The sequence below is a fragment of the Lissotriton vulgaris genome, chromosome 3_1 (genome assembly GCF_964263255.1).
Source record: "Lissotriton vulgaris chromosome 3_1, aLisVul1.2, whole genome shotgun sequence".
NCBI lineage: Eukaryota > Metazoa > Chordata > Amphibia > Caudata > Salamandridae > Lissotriton > Lissotriton vulgaris.
Window position 1 is genome coordinate 2,021,968,081 of NC_141689.1, and position 27,421 is coordinate 2,021,995,501.

A 27,421-nucleotide genomic window follows, 5' to 3' on the forward strand; every position below is an offset into this window, starting at 1 on the left:
ATCCATTCTGTCTATGTTTTAAGTAACACCGATGTTTTAAATGCAAAACTTAATTTGTGTGCCCAAAAGAGGTTGGTTCGCGAGTAAGCAACCATAAGCACGTCCGTGATAACGAAATAATATCACTGATAAAGGGCCACATGCATCAATCTAGGATTTTGCATTTCCTAAATAGCGAAAATTAAGGAATCGCTATTTAGGAATTGCAAAATCCTATGCATCAAGAAATCCTATTTTTTTTTAGGATTTCTTACATTTCGGAATTTGCGATTCCTTAATTGCGAATCGCAATTAAGGAATGGCATTACATTGATTCCTATGGGCCTCTAGGCCCATAGGAATCAATGCCGTTTTGCATTTCTTTTTTTAGGAAATCGCAATTTGTTGATGCATTGCAAGGGTGTAGAGGGGGGTCCAAAGGACCCCCCCGCCCCCAGCACCCCTGAAATGTATTTTAAAGAGCATGTTTCACACACACATGTCCTAAGGACATGTGTGTCTGTAACATGACACTTTTCAAAATGCATTTTTGTGCTGTTTGAAACAATTTCGCAAATTAACACGAGGGTCAACCTTTTATTATTTGCACTTCCTATTTCAAAATTCGCATTTTTAAAAAAAATGATGCATTGCATTTAAGGAATCGCACAAATGCGATTCCTTAAATGCATTCTCATTTTTAGGAAATGCAAAAAAAAGGGAATTTTGAAAAATTGTTTCATGCATCCAAAAACGTATTTAGGAAGCGCAAACGGCCGAATTTACCGATTCGCACCGTTTGCACTTCCTAAATAGGTTGATGCATGTGCCCCAAAGTGCCATTTATTTCCGAGTTTAACAAATTCCGTCTTCAATATGAATTTTAAAGTTCAATTTCTTATCTGGTGCTGCCATCTAGTGGCAAAATGTACGCGACGGTACATGCACTTCTTTAAGTTTCTCTATTATCGTCAGAAACCCACTGATCCGACAACTAAAGCCTGGTGGGAATTCCATTTTAGCAGTTACAAGTGATTTGTATCGAATTGGTCAGCTCACTATAAATGTTCATCGGAAAAAAATAATTAAGAATAGCAACTTAAAGAACATTAGGCACCATAAAATAACGGAAACCAGTTCTGACATAAAAGAATAATCTGGAATTAATTCAACACCCAAACCAATCCGGATCTACTTCAGTAGTAAGTACTCAGAGACAGGTGGTAGTTGCTTCTTGTAGACTGATTGTAGAAGGCTACACAGTTGAAGAGCATGGTGGACGTGTTCCTTCAACTGACACGCAAACACCAACAGCTCTTTTCAAAGTGTAACATTCCATGCGGTCTAGGTTAAAAAGGAGTGGAATCCCTAAGTGGTATTCCATTACCTCACACAGAACTGCTTTAATAAAAGCTGTCATCAAACAGTACTGTATAAATAACAACTATTTAAAAAAAAATACAAAGAATCAATTCTACACATTTGTAACTGGGCGGAGAGAGAGGGGCATTTGTCTGAAAATGGCACCAGCGGCGATTCAGACATTTTAGCCTTAAATCTGCTGTTTGCCAAATTTGAGATAAAAAGTTAATACATGATACTTGAGACGTGTTTTACAGTATTAGAAAAGATGTAGAAGCGCACTGGGATACTTTAATTAAAACATGCTGCTTTGACGTAAAGCCACAGTTGGATTGGGATGAAAAATAGTTTTTTTTTTAAAAGCGGCCCACATTTGCTTTTCACAAAACACTGCTTTAGTGTTATTATAAAAAGAAAGGGGGGGAGGGGGGGTGGAGTTTCTCTTAAATTGGGACATTTTCTTAACTTCACTGAGATAAAAAAAATGCATGTGGTACACTGCCCACGTAAAAGGAGACATGAGAGAAGAAGAACCCAGCATTAGATTATACATTCTACAAAGAATAGTGATCAAAGCCTTAGTGCTTTCCCGGGTGGATAATAGGACTGGTGTACTGGCTGGGATGTATGACGTTACAACGCATACCTTTACAACGCATACCTTTACAACACATTTTTTTCAACGCAACATCCATTACAACGCATTCCATTACAACCCATGCCATTACAACAATTTTTTTAAAACTACCTTTACAACGCATTCCATTACAACGCATACTACCTTTACAACGAAAACCATTACAACACATACCATTACATTGCATGTATGGTAAGTATTGGATAGTGTAGGGGTAAAAATTACTGTTCTAACTCCAGGGGGTGCAACAGTAGGGTAAGTGTTGGATAGTGTAGGGGTAAAAATGACTATTCTAACTCCAGTGGGTGCAACAGTAGGGTAAGTGTTGGATAGTGTAAGGGTACTATGCGTTGTGATGGTATGCGTTGTGATGGTATGCGTTGTAATGGTATGCGTTGTAATGAATACGTTGTAATGACATGCGTTGTAGTGGTATGCGCTGTAGTGTCATGCATTGTAATGGTTGCGTTGTAATGGCATGTGATGTAATGGATGTTGCGTTGTAAAAGTTTTGTTGTAATGGTAGTGCGTTGTAAAAGTTGCGTTGTAAAGGTTGTTTCCCTACTGGCTGTCCTCCTTCCATTGACTCTTGCATGGCAAAGTAGTTGAACGTGCAGTAGGGTAACTAGTCACAGGTTTAGTCTCATTAAACAAGTGTGGGTCCTCTGCACCGGCTGCCTGAAAGCAGATATGTCTTCAAATAAAAAATGTTTGCTTGATACAAAAACAAGTCAGTGAACAAAATGCGAGAAGCTTGGAGACGGGTACCGTGACACTGAATAAAAAAATAAACAGATAACGAAAAATGTGGCAAGTGGACACAGTCACTGAAGCACAGGTCCTGGCTGGTGGAAATGCAAAAAAATGCAAAGAGTGAAGCACACAATCAGACAGGGAGACAAGTACAGGCACTAAACATGAGTTACCCGGACAAGAAAACTTGGACTGATACACACAGATCCATAGGCCAGGAAACAGAGGCACAAGAGCAGGGACAGTTTCTAGGGCAGACAAACATGGACTCCTTCGGAGGGAACCATAAGATTGGGACAGAGAAATATAAATACTGGAGCAAAGACATACAGACATTAGGACAGCGAGACGTGGGTTTAGAGACTGAAACATAGGGACGCCTAGACTCAAATGGAGACAGGAGCCAGTAGCCACAGAAACTGGAACAGCAAAATGGAGACATACTGAAAAACAGAGATTAAAAAAAAACAAGCATTGGCCAATGAATTAGGTTTCGCCTATGTGATTAATAATAAGTTGTTTTTTGTTGAGGTAGTGTGGCTCACTGGTTAGAGGCAGCAGACCCGAGAGCAGAGGACGGCCCGGGACCAGGGTTCGATTCCCGGCGCGGCAGGTTTCTGGACCAGGGTCAGCGGACTCGATAATTCTCTCGCCTCGGTGCCCACTCTGATCAGCGATCACACTCGGCAACTCTGGGCATTAGCTTGCCTCATCTTCACTAACGGCCCCACCAGACCGCCGGGGATGCCTGGTCTCACCCTGGAGATACCCATTAAGGGACCATCTCTCAGGGAAGCCAGGAAGGGTTTCGCAGCGGTCGAAGCGCCTTGGGACCCTCCGGGTAAGTAGTGCGCTATATAAATGCCTATACATACATACATACATACATACGTTGTAAGATGTAGCTTGCTGAGTTGTTGTGCAATATAAGTTACAGAAAATCTGTTAAAGTGTTATGACTTGTTTATGTACAAAAAAGCAATATATTGTGCTGTTACTAGTGGTACAGTGTGGGTAAGTAATAGCAACAGTTTGAACAATTAAATGAAAGAGAGAAACAATAGACTTAATTGATGTAATAACAATATTATGTGTTTCAAGGAGTTCTGACAACTTTTGGGCCAGGTGCCTCTTTACCTGCTGCACTATTCAAATCATGCCCCTAATGCCTGCAAACTAACTGCATCTGTGACTGCATGTTTAGTAGTAAAATACAGCAATATTTGGTGTTTGGAGGGGTTCTTAGAGCTTTGGGCCCCAGTGTCACTGCACCTGCTGAACCATTGAAATCATGACCCTTTTAACTGCAAGGTAATGGGAATTGTGACTGCTTGTTTAGTAGTCAAATATAGCACAATTATGTGTTTAGAGGAGTTCTGACAACTTTTAGGTCTGGTGCATCATTCAAATCAGGACCCAGTTGTACGCAAGTTAACTACACTTGTGGCTGCCTGTTTAGTAGTAACATATAGCATAGCTCTTGAATATTAACTTTATTTTCAACGTGCAATGTTTATTAGAACATTTAGAATTTGATCATAATGACCAAATAGATTAAGTTGGAAAAATAAATACAATAATGCCTACAAAGTGCAAAGAAAGGTGTTGAGGCATGAATAGGAAATGCCACAAATGTTCTAAGGCTTAAGCATCTGCTTTACACAATTAAGTAATAAAAAGCAAGCATTCCAGTATACTGTTAGAATCGGTCTGCCTTTTCTGTGGAAGAGATCTTATCTCGACAGTGAATGGTGCGTAAACAGTGTGAACAGCTTTTGTAAAAGTATCGTAAATGGAAATTAACAAAAAAAAGTTCCAAACAAAAGTGAACAAACACAGTAATTTGGCTATGGGAATTGATAAGAGCTCCCTTTTAAGATATATATTAAATTCAAGAGATTTCATATGTGCAAGTACTGTACAGGCAAAACTTAAAAATGGTACAGGGAAACCTGGGCATGAATACTGGGAATGATAAAACATAGATACATCGACCCTGATCGTAGGAGAGGGAAACATGGACATAGGCACCGGGAAACACAACATTGCTTCAAATTGAACAAACACTGGAACATGGAAAGTGACAAATAGAGACTTATACCCTGAGGGCAGTGACATACCGAAACTGGAACAGAGATTTATGGACACTAGATCCAAAAGTCTTAGACACCGGAACTGGGTGACACAGAGTCTGAGACGAATACACACAGATGCAGGCACAAGGATAGTGAGATTTGAACTAAGCTACTGCGGCAGGGATACATGGTCATTGGCACACAGAGACCCTAACCTCAAAACACAAAGAGATGGGCATAGGCACAAGGAAACACAGACCACGGGACAGTGAGATGCCTACAGTGGAACAGGCAGACACATGGAGAAGGAGGCAAACCTATTTGGAAAGGTATATCTGATTATTGGGACAGAGACACACACATTTAGAACAAGCACACATAAACACGGACACAGAGAGATTAGCAACTTGGAACAGGGAGGAATAGAGATGGGAACCTGAAGACAAAGATATTGGTACACTAGAATATGGAAGCATCTGCGTGCATGGGCATGCGCATGCATGCACACACACACACACACACACACACACACACACACCATGGAAACAATGACATGCACACTAGGGTGGAGTAAGGAAGCACAAAGATTAGGTCAGACACAAACAGACATTTAGACATTACATATCCTTGTGCCTCCACCAACCGAATTGTGACAAGTTGACCACTAACAACTCCCCACCAAACACACTGTATGAAATGACATGAATAGAACCATACTCCGGGCCATTTATATTAGTCTACGCACATTTTGTAATGGTCCTTGCGTACATGGCTACCTACAGTACGACGGGGCAGGAACAACCGCAAAAGGGTGCTAAACAAAAACATAACGTACATTGGAATTTGAATTTTTTTCACATTATAATGGCAGGTAATTCTAATCTGAAATGGCACATATCTAAAAAGAAGTCAGACAACGGAGCCAACTATGAAATCCTAAATTAAGAGGTATTTTCAGATACAGAAAGATGGTGGATGGTGAACAATATGGGTTAAATAATGGATTGGCTGCCCCTCTTTCACAGAAAACCAAAGGTTATTGAGTCACAGTGCAGTTATTACTGTTCTTATTTTACAAGTGAGGTAGTTAACTATTATTGCAAATCTCAGTGTGCAGCTGAAAGTAAAGGGTCTGCTATGCTGCGGTGGGTAGAGGTAGGTAGTTTGTAGTTTAGCAGTACTGTAGGGCTGGTGGGTCACACTGCTGAGATCCTGTATACAGTGCAAATGATGTAAACCTGTTGACTCCACGAGCAGTGGCATTTCACAGGGCAATGCAGAAACAGTCAAGTGAGGCAAAAAAGATTTGTACTGGTTTTGTCTAGGGAGGAGGGGTTGGGTGAGGCACATACATGTCTCCCTGACACGGAGCCAGGTGTGTGAATGAGAGGACCAGGAAACCCACACCAGTAACCTGGTCTCTTTCATGCTGAATGGAGGGATTTTTGTCAGCACTCCACAAAATATTTACACTCAGTGGCTCAAGGGCATCTTTTAATACCTGGGCAAGTGAACAGAGATGTTGTTCTCTGTGCACCAATACCACTAATGCAAGAAAAATCATCACTAATAATCAAATACTTTTAATGAAATATAGCAAATAACTGGGAAAGGTGTCCACAGTCATAAAACGCATGAACGATCTTTAACTCCTTCCGTGCTCATGACGAGCTCAGCTCATCATGAGGCACGGTGCTCGGGTGCTCATGACGAGTTGAGCTCGTCATGAGCTGTGGAACGCTCACACACTGGGCTAATTACCCTGCTGTGCTGAACGTTCCACGAAAACTGCGCAGTCAAGAGCACCGTGGCGCTGTGCGCGCCCCCCAGCACAGCGGGGGAATTACCCCTGCTGGGAAGGGGTTAAGAAGGGGGTGAGGGCGGATAAGTTCTGAGACTGAAGTGGTGGATCAGCTGGCTCTTGTGAGGCATTACTGCACATTTCACCTTCTTACTGTTCTTCTGCACCCCGTTAGAGAGCACAGTACTCTACATCTCTTGTAAACACAAGCAAGCAGTAGTTGGTCCCTTCCTGGCAAATGTTGGCCTTTGTTGTGGAAAGAAAGAGTTTTCTTTCACTGAGTTTTAACCGTTTAATGGATGCCTTTTAGAATAAAACACATATTTCTGTACTACACCTCAATATACAATAAAAATGTACTTAAAATGGCTTACATCTTTTTAATTTTTCTGTCAGTACACCACTTCAACTTTATTCCACTGATCAGCCTTTTTTAAAAAATCTTTTCCAACTGACTGCTTCAATTTTATCATCTGCCTTCCGCTGGTTTATTTTTTTTTATTGTTTCTCCCACATGTGATTCTGTTGTGTTATTTCTAACATTGCTACGGGAAGCCAATAATGGTCTTCAGATGTATTGACTGTCAGGTAGCATGACCCACGATTTAAATATCATAATTAATAAAAAATAAAAAAGTAAATAATACGCCACTGCGGTTACCTTTCTCAAAGATAGCTCCACATTTGTATCTGCAGTGAAGTTATATTTGGCTACAGCTTTTCCAATTTCCTGAACTTGTGCTGGCGGAGGAGGCCTTGCTGGCTGCGTTTTTTCAGGACTCGGCTTCTGTGTGAAAAGCAGATCTGTAAACCTTGTCCGACATGAACTAACTGAACAAGCAAAGGTGCAAGGAACAGAAATAAACAAACCAAAAGAATCACCTACTTCAACGTAGGACACTGGAAATATCCCAACTCTTCCTTGGTGTTCTCCCTCATACCAATTTCGATCAATTTGCCGGAGGATGTGGATTGTGTCTCCTTTCTTGAAAGAGATCTCCCTGCAAAGTCATATTTAGTCATTAACTGAGTTATCAAGGAGACAGCAGTTGCAATCACAAAAACAAATGGCATTGGAACATTTCTCTGGCAGGAGAGGTGGGTTTGATTGCATCCCCACTCTCTGTTGAGTGAGCAGAGACAAATAATAGCAGAGCAGTGCCAGGACTGCAGCTCAGAATTTGGAGCAACAAGTAATTATTTTCAAAGGAAGAGTAACAGTCTCAAATTGACTCAAGCACTAACTTCTGATCCATTCTAGGAATGTCCCCTCGTGCTTATAGCAGTGGTGTAGTCTTACAGTTTCCTCTAGTTAGACCAACGTTTCAGACTCATATCCTTTTCCCCATCTCTTGACATGCTAGCTATACCATGGGGCCATCGTTGAAACACAATGAATATACAGGGCTGCATGTATTGCAAACATGAACTGTGCGCCATCCACTGTATTGTACTGAAACTGAAATTGCATTTATATACCGTTTTCTACCCCTTATGAGGGATTTGGGCACTTCACGGCGAGTAGCACGCTACCTCGAAATCCAAAGTTAGTGGTCTATCCATTGGATATCAGGATTAGTCTTGTACTCTCAAAACATTCCATGCATTTACTGCTGTTTATTTGTGATACATTAATGACTTCAGTGTGATCATTATAGTGGGTTATGTGAGAAGCTAATGGTTGATGGAATAAATAGATATTTTTAGGTTGCAGGCATATGGTTTCAAAGAAAGAGAGATTAGGATAGGCATGCGATTTAGAATTATGGATTATATATATGCACTGGCGAATTAAAAATATTTGCACTTTAAAATCGGCTCCACGCTCGTCTGTTTTCATGCAGAAGAAGCGAAGGCGGGTATTGGAGTGATATATATATATCTGGTATGCTGAAGGTAGAAGGGGAGGGGCATTTAAAATGAAATATGGGAGGGAAAAATTGAAAGTTTAGTTCATGGAAAATTTATCATGCAGGGTTTTAAGGATATAGCAGGGAGCTTTTTTGCAATAGCTTGCAAAACGTGGAAGTAAACCTGTTGAAAGGAATGTGGCTAACAGTCTTTCTAGCGATAATTTAAATTTGAAGAGGTGACAGGTACTTTACTCACTGCAAAAACCACCCCATTGCTTGCTGAGATCCCTTTACTAGCGACTATCAAACACTGACATTTAAGTACATGCCAATACCCATGATTACCATTTGACTTGGACTACAACATTTAAAAAGCTCATGTGCACGTCATACTACTGTAGGCGGGATACAAATACTTGCAAACACAGAAAGGACACTTATTTGTACCTACTTCGGCAGTACATCAAATACTATGGAATATTGTTATAGTTTATGGATGCAAATCCTACAAACAACACAAGAAAACATGCTAAGTAAAAACTCAACGACTTAATAATAGAATAAAGCAGTTGTTAAACCTTTTGCAGAAATCATAATTAGCAAATTCAATGGATCGCTTATATGACCCATTTATTACCTGATTTAGAAGTGCTGCCCTGTGACCCACCCACTGAAGAGCATTGGGCACCACAGACCAGAAATCACTCTCCGCGGAAAGAATGAGTCTTGTGGTCACACCATAACTCTCCAGCATTCATCTTGCATCGAGTAAAGCATACCTGGCTCTAAAACATCACTTATCTCATATATAGTACAGGCAACAAGGTGATGTAATAGGTGTCATCTTTAAAGGGCAGCCTGTCTCCTGATAGCATCAGGCGGGTGATGGTGAGGATATAGGGACTTCAGATTGCCTCTGCTAGAGGACATTGTTATGCGTAACACAAATCCATGACTTACTTTGCCGTCTGAGCCTTAAAATCATACACCGCTTTGGCTGTCTGCTTCTAAAAAAGAGAGAAAAGTAAATGCTATTAACAGTAACCCAGATTAATGAAATCATGGTTGGGCCATAGATAAGTGCATTTAAATGACAATGGTAGATACGCGCATTTATATGACAATAGTATTAAACAAGCAAAAACTAAAGCTCGCAGTTAGATCTTTAGAATAGTTTCTGATTTACAGATTCTACTACGGGGTTCATCGACTCTCAAAATCTTGCACCAGCTCAGTGCTTCAGCTGCGGTATGTTATTTGTTTGGGTAATTCTGTCACATACTTCTGGGTCAGCCTTTTAAAAAAAAATTCCCACCGCTCTCGAATTACAGTGCTTCTTGAAACAAAGAACACATCAAAAAGAGTTTGAAACAATGGAGATAATGGAGCCTCCTTATTCATAGCACCTAACCCTAATGACTCCTCAATATAAATTACCCTTTATGCTTGGTTAAGGGATTTGTGTGCACACTGATTAGTACCCACCATCTCAATGCTAGTTCATAAGAGAACTTTAACAATGTACATAAACGCACAGGTGCACAACACAATTTAAGACAGTAAAAAGCAGTTGTAAGTCTAATAATCACAAAAGTGGAGTTCCTTGGTTTCGATTCTTATTTATTCCAAACAACGTGAAGAAAAGGATTGCACAGCCGACGCGTTTCGTCCACTAGGGACTTCTTCAGGGCGGTTTATTCCAATTATGAGTAGTCGTGCTGGATTGTCCTATTCCTTGTAACAGTCACTTTCGGTCAAAAGCTGGAAATCTATTGGATGAATACAGAATGGGATTTTCACCAGGATGACTTGAAGATCAAAGCAAAAAGGAAGCTTGGTCAAAGGTTCAACACTTCAGTATCAGGATGGGGTATATACATCCCAAGATTGGACGTCCTGAATCGCCGTGCGGAGGTCAGTTTCACTATAACTGTGTTTCAAAAAGGTAATGGTCGCCGGAATTTTAGGAACGCCAAAAGACCAGAGATATTAATCAAGAAGCCATTCAACTGTAAGCGAATCTTGATAAGGTGCATTTGATCTAATACCCAAAAGTAGGCGTAAATGAGCCCTCAATTATCGGCGTGTACTCCTTGGCTCAAAAAAATGGTAAAGGGCACAATTCCCATCCATGGAAACCGAGACGGCTCGTGATAAAGACGTCCCAGCCTGACACGACCTCCTCTTGTTACGGGCGAGTAAGAACGGGTCCCGTGCAGCACCACGATTCAGGACATCCAATCCTGGGATGTATATACCCCATTCTGATACTGAAGGGTTGAATCTTTGACCAAGCTTCCTTTTTGCCTTGATCTTCAAGTCATCCTGGTGAAAATCCCATTCTGGATTCATCCAATAGATTTCCAGCTTTTGACCGAAAGTGACTGTTACAAGGAATAGGACAATCCAGCACGACTACTCATAATTAGAATAAACCGCCCTGAAGAAGTCCCTAGTGGACGAAACGCGTCGGCTGTGCAATTCTTTTTTTCATGTTGTTTGGAATAAATAAGAATCGAAACCAAGGAACTCCACTTTTGTGATTATTAGACTTACAATGCTTTTTACGGTCTTAAATTGTGTTGTGCACCTGTGCGTTTATGTACATCAAAAAGAGTGCCTATTGCAGAGTTCTTATCTTCGTGGGAAAAGACTGAGGACTGTGATATATACCCTCAATGTAATATTTCAATACCACCTGATCCCTAAATCCTAATTGTTTTTGATTTGATGAATTTCCTTTTATTAACCTTATTTTATTTTTTAATTTGGTTGGGAATTTTAACATACTAATTTATTAACAAGTTATTCAGTCGAAAAGGACTTAATAACTTTGTAGGATGGTAAAGATGCTTTGCTCCAAGGGAAGGACAAACCAAAGAAGGGGGGGGGGGCAAACACATGTTGAATAAGGAAAATCACTCATGGCATAGTCCACAATAGGCTTCGACATACCTGAAGGGGGAGACCTAAAAATTTCTGAAAGAGAGTACACCAAACTCAAAAGGCAATTTAATTCTGAAATGTTTAAGTTATAGGCCTTACACTAGGTGTTCTCTGAGTAGGCATGTCTTCTGTGCATATATATTAGAAAATTGCTAACACTGGGACAATTTGAAAAATACCCAAAGACACATTGCTATTTACTGATTTTTCCAAATGTTGCTACTATCATAGAATGTGATTGGTTGAAATCCCTCTAAAACATTTTAGTGAGTAGATATTATATTTCTCTGGAATTTGATCACAAATATTGTTCATAAACAAAATCAGGGAAAACAACACAAATTAGATGTTCAAAACGCCTGCTCATAAAAGACATGCTACACCAGTGACAAATAATGTACACGGTGTAATAAGTTATTTTCATGAGGGTAAAAGAACACGTTCGTAAAGACAATACTTCTAATAATCATGAAAATGGTGAAGAAAAAAGAAAAAACAGCACAGAAGCAGAGCTGATGTTGCATTATGCATAAGTGGGTGTGCCTTGTTCTTGTCCACGTATGCTCTCTATCCCTGACCAACTGGTAAAGGAGAAACATTTCACCCTGCGAACCCCCTACTTGACCAGGGACAAGGACTAAATTAGAAATACAATTAATTAATTGGGAGTATTATGTTGGCCCTGCGCCTGTTATAATTTGTCCTGTCTTCTCGAATGGTGGACGGCTCCATGGCCAGGAAATGTTGGCGCCCCCCCGCAGACACCCTTCCTCTTTAAATAACACTCTTTCAACAGTAGGGTTGTTAACACCGGAAGACATTATTCAAAGCATATCTTCATATCCAAAATATTACTGTTCTGTGGGGCTTGGGGAGCCATGAAAAATAGATACATCGCAAATCTAATTGTGGAAACGTCTACATGGTATTCCCCAGAACTTCTAACTAGGGACAAGATTCCCCTTCTGAAAAATGCCCAGTGCTTCTTACATGCTCAATATCCAGTGCACCTTTGATGCTCAGAAACCATTGTTTCCCGCCATCCCGATGCACAGGACCTAGTGCTCACATGAAACACATCACCTTGTGCTTCTGGAGGTTCCTCACCCCAGTGCTCGCATGAAACACATCAACATGTGCCACCCTAGGTAGTGGAAGAGTTTCGCTAAGTCGGAGAAGCGTCGCCCCACTGCTCACTGAGCAGTTCAAAAGGGAAAAATAAAATCAATATAATGCATTGTTATTATCATTTTATTTTTCTGTCGTGGCTCAGTTGGTTAGTGGCTGTCACAGAAGAGAAGACGGAGGAGTGATGAGCCCTCTCTTAAGTGCCCATGACGGCTTGACCGGCCATCTCGGCCCGGCCAAACTGTCATGTGCACTTAGAATGTTCTCCTCCTGACTGTGTTGCACAGCTTGGGTGGAGAACATGCACAGCCTCCTAGCCCCCTTGTTGAGCGCCGCACCACAGTGCCCAGACCAATCACAACGCTGCTGTAAGGCAGCATTGTTATATGCCAAGGGATTCTGGCATGCGGTGTGCTTCCTGCTGCCAGAGAAGAGAAGAGGAAGGAGGTAGGTGCTTTTCCTTTTTTTTTTATCCCCCCCCCCCCCCCCCTACCTGCCCACCAACCCCGTTTGGTAGCAGCTGCTACCTCTCCACGTAAACAGCACTTATTGCCTTCCCCATGTGTCTCCCTGTGCTCCTCTGGCGCACAGCATCCTGGGCTTCCCTACTTTACATCTCTCCAGCCTGTCCTGCTGAAGACATCCTTCCCTTTTGTCAGTGGCGGCTGGTGACATTTGAAAGTAGTGGGGCGTAAAATGTCAGTCAATGCAGAAATTGATTTTCAGATTGTAAATTGAATAAAAATAAATAAAGCCCTTTCAGCCTGATGGCCGTAATGCGCCTGCCACCTTCTAGCTCAGCACTTTGTCATTAAAAAAACGTTTACCATACCCTCTTATTTGTTCTGCTGCTGCAGAACAAACTACCACAGTGAGCAGGCTGTTTGTCTGCTCTTATCGGATACTTCAATTTATTTTAAAAACAGCAGGCCCCGGTATTGATTTTACAGCCCCACTGGGCTGCCTGTTGATATTGTTCTCGCTGTTTATCCCAGCGAAGCGTTCCCATCGGAGGCGCATTTTTTAACAGACATGCAAGGAATCGCTCCTTTGCCGTATAATTGTGAACGTGTGAAACAGAACCGGTAGGTAGGATTCTTTCCGGCTGCTCTGTTTCACAACACTCTTTGCACAACTGACGTCAACAATGCACTCAATTGATAGTCTGCAACGGTCCCAGACAACACTAATTTATGTACATTCAAGATGGCCTCTTGCCCGTTTTGTCTGGGCATTCTCGGTACTCGTGCCTTGCAGTTGTACAAGTAACAAACTGAGGAGAAAGTCAAACTTTAACAGACAGGTTCTATAACAATGATGAATATTAGGCAGAGATACTTGCCTGTAGCGTCCTTCTATGTCCTCCATATTGGACGCGGGAGCCTTTACATTCGCATTAATAGCTCTTGGACATTTTGTCATGCTTTTTACTTCGTTACTTCTCTTGCTCTTTGGCCTATTTTAAAAAAAAGTTGTTTCCCCGCCTTAATGATTGTACTAACCTAGCGTTTATACCAACAATTATAGCGTTAAAATTCTAGGATGGAGGAACTAGTATTCCCAGCAAAAACAGTAGTCACTGATCCATTGGTAACATCTCCCTCCACCTTTCAATCCCTGAAGGAAAGTGAAGTAGTTCTAAAGAGGCAATCGTGGCTCCATGACCGGACACTGAGAACAGGATTAAGCATGTTCCAAGCTCATTCAGCGCCCACAGAGAATAAAACTCTATAAATAAATATAAAAAACTTACCTTGGCAATGGCTTCCCGAGTTCCCGCTCTGACTCTTGAGTCCCGAGACTGCTCCCGCCATCCTGAAATTCGAATGCCGCCGCTCTCGTCACGGAAGGCTGCAGGCAGCCTCCCTCCCCTCCATGGCAGCCGGCGCTGATTGGTTCGGCCGGCTGCCCTAAAAACGTCATTCCACTTAGTCTGCATCCTGCAGAACAGAAAGTGGGAGGAGGCTTGGGGGAGCGGCTTGCCCTCTGTTGCTAATACTGTCTGTTTGGACTGCCTCTCAGGCTGTCCAAACAGTCCGTATTAACAACATTGGGCAAGCCACTCCCCCAAGCCACTCCCCCCTTCCCTGAGACTCGAGTCGGGTTAGTAACCAGGAAGGAAGTTCTGTTCTGCTGACTGTAGTGTTTTCTCGCCGTGCGAGAAGGGCAGGCAGAAACAAATGGTAGTTATAAATAAATAACTACCATTTGTTTCTGCCTTCTTCTCGCACGGCGAGAAAACAGGGGGGGCGGCGCCCAAACGCCCCCATGGGGAAACCGCCACTGCCTTTTGTACATTACCCCGTGTTTTCCTAAGGCCCATCAGCTTGGTTTATCTATCTGCATAAATATTTGCTGATCCCTGTGCATGAGTGCTTGCATTTCTGTTTCTGTGCGCATGAGTGCCCGTGTATTCATCCGTCTGTGTGAATGTCTCTGTAGGTGTGATGGTCTGTGTTTATTTGTTCAAGGGCTTGTGATCTGTGCGTTCATGAGAGCCTGAATGTTGTGTGCCTTTGAGTGCACGAAGTTTGATAAAAGCCTCCTTTATTAATCGCACAGTAGGAGGAGTCATTTAAGGTAAGAGTGGGGAAGAACTGGTAAAAATGTAAGCTAAGAAAACAGGTCATTCCTCAGTTACTACAATATGCAAATAAAATATCACAAATAGGATTTTAGCATAAAGTCAGTCCTGCTTTAAACTGCACTAGAAGACCTGATTTATTTTAATAAATGAAACTCCATCTAGGGCGCGTGCCCAGTGCAGTACTAGTCTACTGTGTACTTAATATTCATGGGCGACATTAACAATGATTTCTCCACATATTTGTCCCTTCATGGTGGCGAAGCTGCAGCGGGACAGGGCTTTGCTGCAGAGGTTCTCTGAGGACTACTGGATTAATAATGCCCGGGCACTTACCTCCCTCTCCGTCGTCCCCCGTCTCTCCCTGGGAATGCATCGACCCACGTCGGTGAATGCAGATGAATAGCTCCTGGGAGAATCCTGGTCCACTGCAAAGAAAAATGAAATATCAGAGTCAGCATCTGTTTAATTACGTGAGACCTAACTAACCGCGGAAGCCGAGGTTCCTTAGAGCGGGAAAGAGGCGCGTCTGACTATAGAGGGCTTGGGAGTGAGGCTTGCTTCTGCGTCTTTCGCACTACGAGGCCGCGTCACTCAGCTATGCTGGAAAACACGAACCCCGAGTTTACAAAACTATAAGCAGAATGACTGTCGCCGGGAAAACGTGCATTTGTCAACGTGCGACAGAACTAGCACGTAAACATGTGCTCAGCGTGTTCTATTCTGTAGCGTGTCACCATTTTGGGGCATTGTAATGTGTAATGTAATGGTACTTGTATAACTCACGAATCACCATGAGGCATCTCAGCGCTTGTACGAATACCGCTGAGGAACCCTTCCTGGCCTTTCCCTGTGAAGTGCCCACTCCTGGGCACCCCCAAGGTGAAGCCAGGCATCCTAGCGTTGTTGGGGCCGTTGTGGAGATTAAGCAAGCTATTGCCCAGAGTTGCAGAGTGGGACCCACGATTAGAATAGGCACCGAGGCGAGAATTATCAGGTCCGAGGAAATTGAGCCCAAGAGCTGCCGAGGCGGGAATTGAACCCTAGTCCCGGGCCAGACCTCTGCATCAGGGTCTGCCGCTCTAAGCATTGAGCCACACTTCTCCACACTTCTCCACTTTCAGTAACTGGAGAGGGTTCCGGGACTGAGCCACCTAGACTAGCCTTGGGACGTTGGGTAATGGAAGGCTCCATACAGCGCGTCTTAGAACAGAGCTGCATAACAGATTTCACGATGAAGCGCATGCATGGACACAAGGTGAGAGACAAGCATGCAACAGTAGGCTTATGAACACAGTCGGTTGTGCTTGATGTACACAGCAGCATGATCTCGCCCTTTGACCTTGTGCCGCATGGATGGGGTACATGTTGAGAAATGGAACACAACTGTTGAACATGGTAAACGGAGCGGTGCAAGGGAAATCTATCAAATACTCACCAACCTGGGATGGGTCCATCTAAATTCGGCTTACCACCAGAAATGCACTTTTGACCCTTTGGTGTGACATGTTTTGAAATAATTTACAATCAGGTAAGTGTGTTCACTTGCGTGACCTGAGACCTAGGCTCTACATGCACTTTGTATGTCACTGTACGATTAAAAAAATTTAAAAAAACAAGCAGTGTATTCCTGGCAAATGGGCACACTTTAGTATTTAAACCAAGGGATGTGTAAGTCTAAAACCTCTTTATGTATACTCATTGCCTGATTTAGAATTTGGCTGACGGTGTTTGCTCCGTCAGGGCAATAGAGTCAAGCACTCCACTGCACTGACAGAGTCACCACTTGGCAAATTTGGGGATGTATGCTGGGGCAGCAGACATCTCTAACATTGCCCAAAACTGCTGTCTATGTGGTTCCCTTCAGTGCATTGTAAGTTTAAGGGATGGTTCCTTCAACATGACAGAGGTGCATAGCAACATTTTTATACTAGCAAATCAAAAACCCAACATGGGTTATGAGGTGGGCTATTTCTCTCATTCCGAGTCAGGTGGGTCAGTACAGGGGAAAATACCGCCCTAAATTTTACTGCATGCAGAAACGCGAATGGTAAAACCAAACGTGTTTCTGCATAAATGTGCCCAGCAACGTGTCTGTAATTTGAAATTGCATACTGAATTGGACATGATAAATCCTGATCCAGCATTTTATTCCTTATTCTCGTCCAGTAACTTGGAATGGCCAGTAACTGGGGTGGAGATACCCGCCAAAAGCAACATCTCCAACCCCAGAATCAACATATCCTAGTAACAGCCAACCGGCCCTAAATGAGGCCTATAGTCAATAAAAAGACCTAAGCCGAGGTTATTCCGATGTCTGTGAAGGGGGAGCAAGGCTCCTAGATGAAATATTTCTGTAGATCTATGCAACGCTGCAGCTTAGGTTCCCTCTAGGGCAGTTGCTTGTTGAGCCTGCAACACCTTAATGAGTAAGCTAGTACTGGAACTTCTTATCGCAACATACCTTCATTCCAGCTTTTAGCTTTAAAGAACAGTAAATAGTAGATGGTTTCATCAGCTAAAGCCTGCAGTAGTCATTCGATTGACCTCAGGAGAAAGACCGCCTTGATGGGCCTACTGGCAATGGAAAGAGTAATTTACAAGATTTGCAGAGGCAACTGCAGCAGATATTTGACTTGCTGAGGCACCTCGCTAACATTTAGCCTGCTAAGTGGATGCTCTTTTCATCATTAGAGCATTAATCAGGGTCTGATGGCTTAGTGGACTATTGCGTCCACTGTAGGGGCCTGTGCTCGAACTCATGGTCACAAATTCAAATTCTGGCGCATGCTTCAGGGGTCGATAAAATGAGTACCATTGAGTTGGGCAACAATAAACATCTATTATTCAGCACCAAGGTACGCTTGGGTGAGCCTCCGCTTTACAAAATACACGTTATGTTATGGTATTATGGGATGAACAAAATCTGTAGACGTGGCAATAACTGTGCCTTGCTTTGGAATTACTATTCTAGTTCATGTGTTGTCCTCAGGTGCACGAGTCAAAGGTAGCAACAGGACCTATATTCTGGCAGGCTACCAGTCAGACCATGTGGATCTGGTTTGGTGACATCATCCTTGAGCCTAATATCAAGCTGTTCTCGGTTGCTCTTTCACCGTTTAGAGAAGAGTCTTGGCTTTTATTGGTTAGGGCCTAATTACACGTATAAGTGATATTTATTGCACCTGGTAAATAACAATACCATGGTATTGGTGATTTATCTGGTGCAAATTACGAGTTTCTGGGGAATAACATGTGGATTTTGGTTTTTAACACATCAAAATACGCGTGACACTGTAAATTCCGTATACTTCTCCCCTGTTCAATTTCAGCAGGTTTGACCTGTCAAAATTTAATGAATGTTGAGTTACTTAATGCATTCGATAATTATTGGATGTGTTAAAACCAAACTCATAATTCAGACCCATGCGTAAACAGGTCAAACTTAACTGAACCACTCGTCAGGCCCTTAGTGTATTTTACATTTGGTTTTCTTTTACAGAGTATGCTGTAGTTGTTTACTTGTTTATAATGTAAGGCATGAGATATGTGGTGGACAGGCTTTAAAGGGACCTCCTGTACGCATATAGGTTCCTATCAGCCAACAGCTACGGTGGAAGCATATGACTAGATCTAGCAAGAGAGGAGGAGGACCAAGCACTGGCCATTCACCCCTCAAGGTTATCTGCAATGGTGGTATTTTAAGAGAATTAGAGCAAGATGCTGATGTACCGACCCTTGATGTTTGAGAGCCTTGTGCAGATCAAGAACGACCTCCAGTTCTTCGACTGGCTGAAATAGCCAGGAAAAAAATGAAACTCATGCCAACCAGGGCAATGATCTGATGGTTTCATTGGTCATGCAGGGGATTTCACTAAGTACCCAACAAGGCTCTTATTTGTGAGGGAGCTCTTTCTGTTACTCTCTTCACCAGAGTACAATAACATTAAACTAGTCTGATTGTTTACCCTCCAAACTAGTGTTTTGTTTATTTTCGTACTTATGTCGTGACTGGGGAAATACCTCGCAAGTGCGATGCTATTTTGGCCTGATTTATTAGAAGAATGTTTGTTGATTTATTCACTTTGCTTTATCAGGGATTTTCATTTTTGTTGAATGGGGTAGCTTTGACAAGCATTTCCAACAATACTTGATAATGGGTGAAGAGTATTTATACCATTTATGTTTTTATAAACTGTGCTTCATCCTACATGAGCACTTTGAACATGGCAGTATTAAGCCCATAGCATATAAATCAACCATGCCAAATCAAAGGTCTTTTCTGTGCTTCTATCGGAATAAGTTCTGGGATAAACCAGTTTCCTGAGTGTTGTTCGAAAAGGAACCTGATCTAACATGTGGTCCTCTGGATGAGTGTTAGACCGGACATCCTTGGTTCCGGTTTTCCCCCAGATGTTTTTGCTTTCAGGCCTCCTATTTTGCTGACGTAGGACTATCCGGACTTCTAACTTCTAACCAGTACTAAAGTGCTTGTGCTCTCACCTTAAAACATGATAGAATTGGTGTATACCCAATTTTCATATTTAATTTACTTGTAAGTCCAGAGTAAGTGGCACTACTTGTTCCCAGGGCTTGTATATTAAATGATAGTAAAGGGCCTCAGCCCTGATTGTGCCACCAATCTAAGTAGCACTTTAAACATGCATCAGGCTTACCATTGCAGCCTGTGTGGCAATTTTAAACTACCATCTCGATCTGGCAAAATAAACCTTTTCTCAGGCCCAAGCCTTCCCTTTTAATGAAAATAAGTGACCTCTACGGTAAGCCCTGGACAGCCTGAAGGGCAGATTGTAATGTATTTAAAAAGTAGGAAATGCATTTCTAAGTTTTACATTTCTGGTAGTAAAAGTCTCTTACATTTGTTTTTCGTTACTGCAAGGCCTACCTCTGCCGTAGGAGAACACAGGAGTTACCTTATTACATTTAATAAGCTGTCATTTCCAAGTTGGAACAGGGGACTAGTACATGTTTGGTGGTTTTGGAATTGTAATAAATCCTAATTCATGGTTGAGTCAGATTTTAAATTACAATTTTGAAAATGGCACTTTTAGAAAGTTGGCATTTTCCTGCCTTAGCTTTTTGGTTCCTGCAGCCTGTCATTGGGTCACATGACTGGGTGTAGTTGACAGTTGGGCTTTGTGTATTCCTCCTTGACTGCCACATTCAATAGGAAGTTTAGGTGTGCTAGGATGGGTCATCACTGGCAGGATGAGAGGGAGGAGCTGGCACAGCCACACTTACACTAAAATAGGCTGTGTCCACATAAAGAGCTGCATATCACCAGTAGTTAGTCTAGAGCAAGGGCTAGGAAGGCAGGACACCTGTGCACTTCAGAGGCATGTCTTTAGACGCTTCTCCCCACTTCAAAGGCACAACTGGGTATAAATACTAGACCTGAGACACCAACTCTTCAGTACACCTCTTTACCTGTGGATAATCTGCCAGGATGAACGGCTGTTGTGCTGCTGAAAGGACTGCCACTCTGCTGGACAACTGACCTGAAGGGACTACTACCCGCTGTGCTGACCTGCTGACCTTGTCCTGGAGAAAAGGACAAGACCTGTATCTCTTGAATCTAGTACTCCAGAGTGACTCTCAGGGCCAGGTAGCTGGCCTCCTGATCTGAAGCCTTATGGACATAACAGGCTTTCTACACCCATGCACCTGCATCTGGACTCTGCCATCTGTGAGCCTACCCTGGCAAGTGGTGCCACCCCAGTCCAGGACCCTGGAAAGTAGGCAAAAGGTGATGTTCCAGTCTCTGTGGATCGAATGGACTCAACGCATCTCCTCTGTTGTGCTGGGCAAATCCCAAGCAGAACTAGCCCATTGCCGCCTTTGCGTGAATTGAACCCATCGTAAGGTCCTGCATTGTCTCCGCACTCTGCAACTTCTTCAGAACTGCTGAAACGTGACACATCCTTGGCACAGGCCCTAGCATCTCTCAGTGATGGCAGCCTTGAAGACGATGACGGACTCTGCAACGCAGCCTAGCAACTCCTTAGAGCCGACTCATTATCCCAACTGAGCAACGCATCCTTGACACAGGACACCACATTGTAAACGTTTGTCGACTGTTTACTTGACAACGATGCAGGACCTCTCATCGCAGCCTCACTGCACGTCGATACCAACGAATCGCTTCGGCTGCCCGATGGATCTTCAACATGGATCCTCACAACACTATGTAAAGCTGCATTTAAGGTACTCTATTCAGCTGGCCTAACTGGGTCCCTGACGCCGGTCCCGTGCTCCACCGCGGTCGGCCTGAACTTGTGACTTTTGTCTCGGTCTAGTGTGACAAGGTATCCACAGTTGGTGTTTTGTGCTTTTTATCTCTATTTGCATCTTTAAAATGGCATGTCTACGGTTCTAATGAGCAGAGTTTTGTTGTTTTAGTCTTATTTTATTTACTAAAAAGTACTCTTTTTTTCTAATTTGGTGTGGGACCCCATTTTGGTGTGGTGTTTTCACTTTATTACTGTATGAAGTGTTGCACAAATACTTAACATATTGCATCTAAGTTAAGCCTAACTGCTCTGTGCCAAACTACCAGAGGGTTGAGCATGGCTTAATTTAGGGTTGGCTTGTGCCTCACCCTGAGAAGGATTGTGGTTGCTGCTTGACCAGAGCTCACATCCCTGACAACCAACAACCCAATTTCTTACAATAGGCAAGTCCACTTTTTGAGAGGGGTTGGTCCAACTGAATGAAAGAAGAGTTCCTGACCTTAGCAATTTACAGAAGATCTATTATGAGATTCATTTCCAGGAAACAATTAACGGTATGGCTCCTCTGGTACATACGTTTTGGGAAAAAGAAGTGTAAAATTAAAAGGCATGCCATGGTGGCCTAACATGACAGTTTTTTGCTTGGGATAGGCACCACCACCATCTGAACCAAAAAAACAAGATTCCAAAATGTTTCCAGTAGAATAAGCGGGTTTCTTTATCAGTGGTTTATAAGTGCCAGCCAAGCACAGAACTGACTATGCACGGGTGCGATCATGTCTTATTTATCAAGCCTAAAAAATGAAATTGCATAAAATGGACATAGTTGTTTTGATCCACAACATATGAACAGTACATCCCGCCAGGGTATATGAAAAAAGTTACACTGTGCCTTGGGGAATGTGCTTAAACAGGGAGGGCAAACATGCAATAAGCTTCAAAAGCTTTAAGATATGGTGCTGGTTTACAGGTAACTTTGAATTACTTGAAGGGGTCTAGTCTTATCGAATGCATTTGTCCTCAAATAACGTTAATTATAGCTAATTGTATATATATATATATATATATATATATATATATATGAGCCTGTGAAAGAACTAAAAATAGGCTATGGGCGAATACTGTAGGAAGATGAATTCAGAGTATTCCAGAATTCTTTTGAAGGTTTATGGAGGTAAACTTTACCGCAGAAATTCATGTTTAGGGTTGCTAAGTGCTTAATAGCGTTTACTTGGTGGAACAAAAATGCTTTTTTCCTTAATTTCCAAAGATGTGTGTGTGTAATTTTATATATACACACACATCTTTGGGAATTAAGGAAAAAAGTATTTTCCACACTCATACATCTGTATGAGTCTTTGTATGCATGTGTGCTTGTGTGTGGGTGTTTGCTTTTGAATGCACGTGCATATCATCCTGGTAAATAATAGTCAAGTGCTGTGACTAGCTTGACACAGATGATACAATGAGCAGAAGTCACAGTAACCGGATTCAGGTAACACATACGATTCTTCTCTGAATAGAACTGTGACAATGTTGAGCAGAGTGTCTGCTTTATCAATGCTTGTTATGATAACTGCATTGCACGTCCACTAGTCCTCTGGGGTTTGAGATGGGTACTTTTTCCAATTCTGCAATACAGCCTCATGAGGATTTCTGATCTAAAACTAGTTTATTTTAAACTCCACCATTGGAAAGTTATCTTTTGTTTTCAAACAACGATAACCCAGTTCTTATTCCATAAATGACACTGAATAAAACAACACAAACCAGATACCAATTTCTTATGATACCTTGTGGCATGCATATGATGAATGAAATGGAGACAGGGAGACAGAAAACGAATGGACATGAAGCTAGGAAAGATGAAAGGGAGGCAAAGAAAAGCAGAACATGAAATTCCACCTTGAAAACACAACTCATTGTCATTGTCCTGGGAGTTGTTGTTGGTCATGTCTATGTCTTCATAAGAGGCACTAAGAGGTAGCAAGCTTCCACAATCATCGTCGTACAATGGGAAACGGACAGCACCGTCTTGAGGCAGTTCATAGAAAGGCTGGTTCGTGGAGCTCTTTCGGAGAGCTTTGAGGGAGGAGTTCCTTTCAGGGATGTCGGGGAGCAGCTCAGTAATAAGTCTGTGCAAGATACTGTTGTCGGGCAAGCTCCCTCTCCTCTTCTCAGCTTTAATTTGGTCACATATATCTTTCAGAGCAGAGTCCAGTGCTTCGAAGACAGACGATTTACTTTTGGGCTTTTCTGTAGATTTTTTGGTGGTGGTGCTTTTTTTCCTACGGAAAGGCACTGGGCTGACTAGGAATGCAAGTTTGGAAAGACCTGACTCGGCTTCCTGTTTTCTTGGAGGATCACTCTTATCCTGGTTAGCTCTTTCATGCTTCAGCATGGTGGTGAAGCGAGTGTAGGAGGCCGGGCATCTGCCCTTGCAGGAGCTGATGAGATGCCGGTGGTGATGGTGGTGGTGATGGTGGTGGTGATGATGGTGTCCTGAGCCATAAAAGCTTTCAGAAGACGTGAATGAAAAATGATCAAAGTCACTTTCGCTGCAAAAGGAAGAACCCTCAATCTGGATGAAGTCACTGAGATCGGAGACCACTGCATCTTGGTCACTGTCCGAGTACTCAATGTGCGGCTTCAAGGGTGGGTCACTGGTCACTTCAATGTGTATGGGCACCAAAGTTTTAGTCTCTCCATTTTGCTGCACCTGAGAAGCATTTCTACTTTGGTCTTCATCCTCCAGTAAAGATTCAATAGAAAAACGCCGCTTTGGACAGAAACCATTTGTAGAAATAGGTAGGGCCACTGCTGATAACATCATATCACCAAGGTTGGGCATAGATTTCGATTTTTGAATCAGCTTTTCAAATTCATGGATCCTTGTGGGTACCATGTCCCTCGGCACCTCGTCAGAATGTTCCCTCCAATCTGACAGTAAACCTTTTTGCTGTTCCTGCTCGTACTGTTGTATTCTGGTTTTCACGGAACAGATCACCTCATTGCTCAGCAGGTCCTTACGGTTAATGCGATGCATCTTCTTATACAGTTTCAGAAACCCTGGCGTGTCGTGGGCCGACCTGTGACGTATTCGGAGTCTGCTGGGGGTGTGGTTCTCTGGCAGATACGGTGAGTCCAAGGACATGGAGCGGCTATCTTTGGACCCCTCTTCGAACAACAGGGACACCATGCTCTCGGACTTCATCTGGACATCAGGAAAGCTGTTGTGCTCGTCCGATAACAAGTCATCGCAGCTCCGGGATTTAAGCTTGGGTGAGACCGTCTCCTCCGTACTGCTCCATACTTCAGCATTCTGCCGATTCATTTGCCAGCCGTTTTTAAAACTATTGGCCCTTTGCTCGTCGCTTGGCACAGCCAAGTGTTGGCTGGAACTGCTGCCATAATCAGATTCATTGGAGGTGTTGTAGTTGTGCACTGAGTAGCTGAAAAGTGGTGGGTACATTTTGCTAATTTCCCCACCTTTATAATCCATTGAGCAGCATGATGGAAAAGAAAGAGTGTCAGAAGAGAGACCAAATACAGCAATCAACATTAGAAAAGGCTCACAAAAGAGAAAGCAGACAGTGGACCCAATACGCAAAATGCAATTAGGACATTGTCCTTGTGAGTGTCACCTGAAAAGATATGAATAAATTGATTCTGCACTTCCATATACTTAAGGTGAAGAAAATGGAATCACTAGATTGAACCCTACTTTCTATATGCGAAAATTAGGGGTCAATCTGGGGTAAAGGCTGCATGTTCTTTTTCAGAGTTAGAAAGTAGGTTTGAAATCAGTTTCCTCCATTTTTTGCTGATTGTGAGTACGTGTTTTTTTCTTCTAAAATACTGCAGGGATATAATTAGATATTTATTTTACACGCACTTAAAATGTATGATTGCAGCTATGCAATTAGACTGTTCGAACCACATACTCTTTGGCCTCTGCATAAGTTCACTTTTCATTCTACTAAACCAGACTCAAAAAGCATAAAGCACTATGGGAAACATACAGTGCTCCAAGTCAGCTTTGACACTCCCTGTTAGACTCTTTTCTACACATATAGTGCCAGTCTCGATTATTAATCACCCAAGCATGTCTATGTTCCATACATTATAATATGTTGCAACTTGGGGTAGTTCCAGTGGAATACCGGTCTGCAAAGTGTAATTTAGACCACAGTGTGTCTTTCCATTGCCTTTCAAGAAGACACCTCTAAGTTTAAAGAGAGCAGTCTAGCAACAACAAACACACGTATGAGCAACAGACTGTGGATTACTTCTCAATCATATAGGGTTCCAAGGATTGGAACATCTCATGAAATACAGTGAGGAAAAGGAATTAAAAATGGATGGTTCAGCAATATAAGAGTGAACAGGACAGAACCAATGTAGATCAGTAAAAATTTGAGATTCAACCCAGCTTTGCTATAGCTACTACCAGCAAAAGGGTGGTTATAATTCGCTTAATTAAGCCCTCCTGCTCTTTAAGTGATACGTTGACTAAGGTTCTCAGTATGAGTGGTTCAGACGAGTGTGCGATACATAGTGCACCCAATATAATTGGACAACTCAGGGATCAAAATATATCGGGTATGATAAATAGCACTTTTTAGATGGTTTCTCTTCTAATGGAAAATGATAAACGGATTTTGAGAGTTGCTGCTCCAAAATCAACAGGTTCAAGTAATTAATGGGTATTTTTCCATTGTTAAATTCTGGCAGGTACCCCCCCTGACGAAATTTAAGAGGGTATGCAAAATGTATTACACCCAGTATTTACCAGGTGCAAGAACATTTGTATAACTTCTAACTCCAAGCGCTGAGCAAACGGATTTGCCTAGAGGTCGGAAAACATCATACGATTGTAAGGAAGGGAAAATGTATTCTAGCATACCTATACATTGAATGCTTTATGACATCAATCATAACTTCCAAGTTTGGCATTTTCTGAACGTTCACTTCTAACATAGTTGGGCAAGGGGATGGGAGAAAGTAGCTTGTTAAGACTCCTATTAATCAGTTGTTTCATGAAGGTTAATTTGCAGGTAGGCACTGTGATTTAGTAAGGAAGGATTAAACTATAGTAGTTTTGGCGCTGACAGGTTTCAGAGTACCATGCACCTTCTACAGGGACCACGAGGAACAGCTCCCTTTCACATTCCTGAGTAACAAGCATGTAAAGTGCATAAACACAGTGCTCAAGAAATGTTAAATTACAAACAGTGCAATTACTGTGGCATAAGTGCATCCTTCTGAAGTTTTGTCACATGATATAATGAAAATGGTCAACTTTAAATTAGTAAGATGGTTAATATTTTAAACGTGATTATTTAAACGCACCGCTAGGTTGGATAAGATCAGGATACTGAAAATTAACTAGGATGAATGAAGACTATTAAAAAACAGTGGTTTCTTCTCAACAATGACCTTCTAGTGCAGTAGGGCTCCCTTTGGAGCGTACATAACATTGCAACAAGGTTACTGTATCTTTTACTGATATATAGTTTACATTTATTGATAGGAATCATTTTTCAAAATTGCAGTTCCCCAAAAAAGACCCCAAATTGACAACAGAAATCTACATCATATCCTTTTAACAATTACCGCCAATCAAAACCAACTTTTCAATGTTCTTACCTTTTGTTCGAGATGGCGATGAGGGGGATGAATTAATTACAGGGTTTCTTGGTGTGGTGTGCGACCCTTGCATGTCTGTGCGGCCCAAGCTGGCTCTATTTGCATTTTGATCGTGGTGCACCCTCTGAGGAGCGACCGCTGGCTCGGACTTCCTTCTTTTTCTGTAGTCACTGGCTGAGCTTGCAGAACTAAGGCAGGAACCAATACAATTGGTACAGTAAGTTGTGGTCATTTCCTCCATTGCCCATCTGACATTTATAAAAGGTTCTTACTTTGAAATGATAACCAATAGCACCACAATACATGAATGTATACATAAATATATGCCTGCATAATTAACTTTGAAACTATGGTGTGGCTTGCAAAAGATTTCACGTCACAAATGGGGAAATATTCTCAGCAG

At 42.2% G+C, this 27,421-nt stretch overlaps 2 protein-coding genes across 30 annotated transcripts in view; both read right to left on the minus strand.

The window, feature by feature from the left end:
• Nucleotides 1–27,421, minus strand: part of LOC147728754 (sorbin and SH3 domain-containing protein 2-like) — a 643,768-nt gene that overhangs the window by 122,248 nt on the left and 494,099 nt on the right. For all 29 annotated transcript variants that reach the window (XM_086962533.1, XM_086962510.1, XM_086962511.1 and 26 more), the window contains 5 exons: nt 27,019–27,206; nt 15,455–15,546; nt 9,421–9,467; nt 7,494–7,608; nt 7,269–7,394 (listed from right to left, as the gene is read on the minus strand). In XM_086962533.1, coding sequence (XP_086818659.1) covers nt 7,269–7,394; nt 7,494–7,608; nt 9,421–9,467; nt 15,455–15,546; nt 27,019–27,206 — 568 coding nt within the window. The remainder of the gene's footprint in view (nt 1–7,268; nt 7,395–7,493; nt 7,609–9,420; nt 9,468–15,454; nt 15,547–27,018; nt 27,207–27,421) is intronic.
• LOC147728755 (sorbin and SH3 domain-containing protein 2-like) lies at nt 22,905–24,955 on the minus strand. The gene has a single exon (XM_086962541.1). It carries the CDS (start codon nt 24,929–24,931, stop codon nt 23,081–23,083), a length of 1,851 nt encoding a protein of 616 aa, XP_086818667.1. The 5' UTR covers nt 24,932–24,955; the 3' UTR covers nt 22,905–23,080.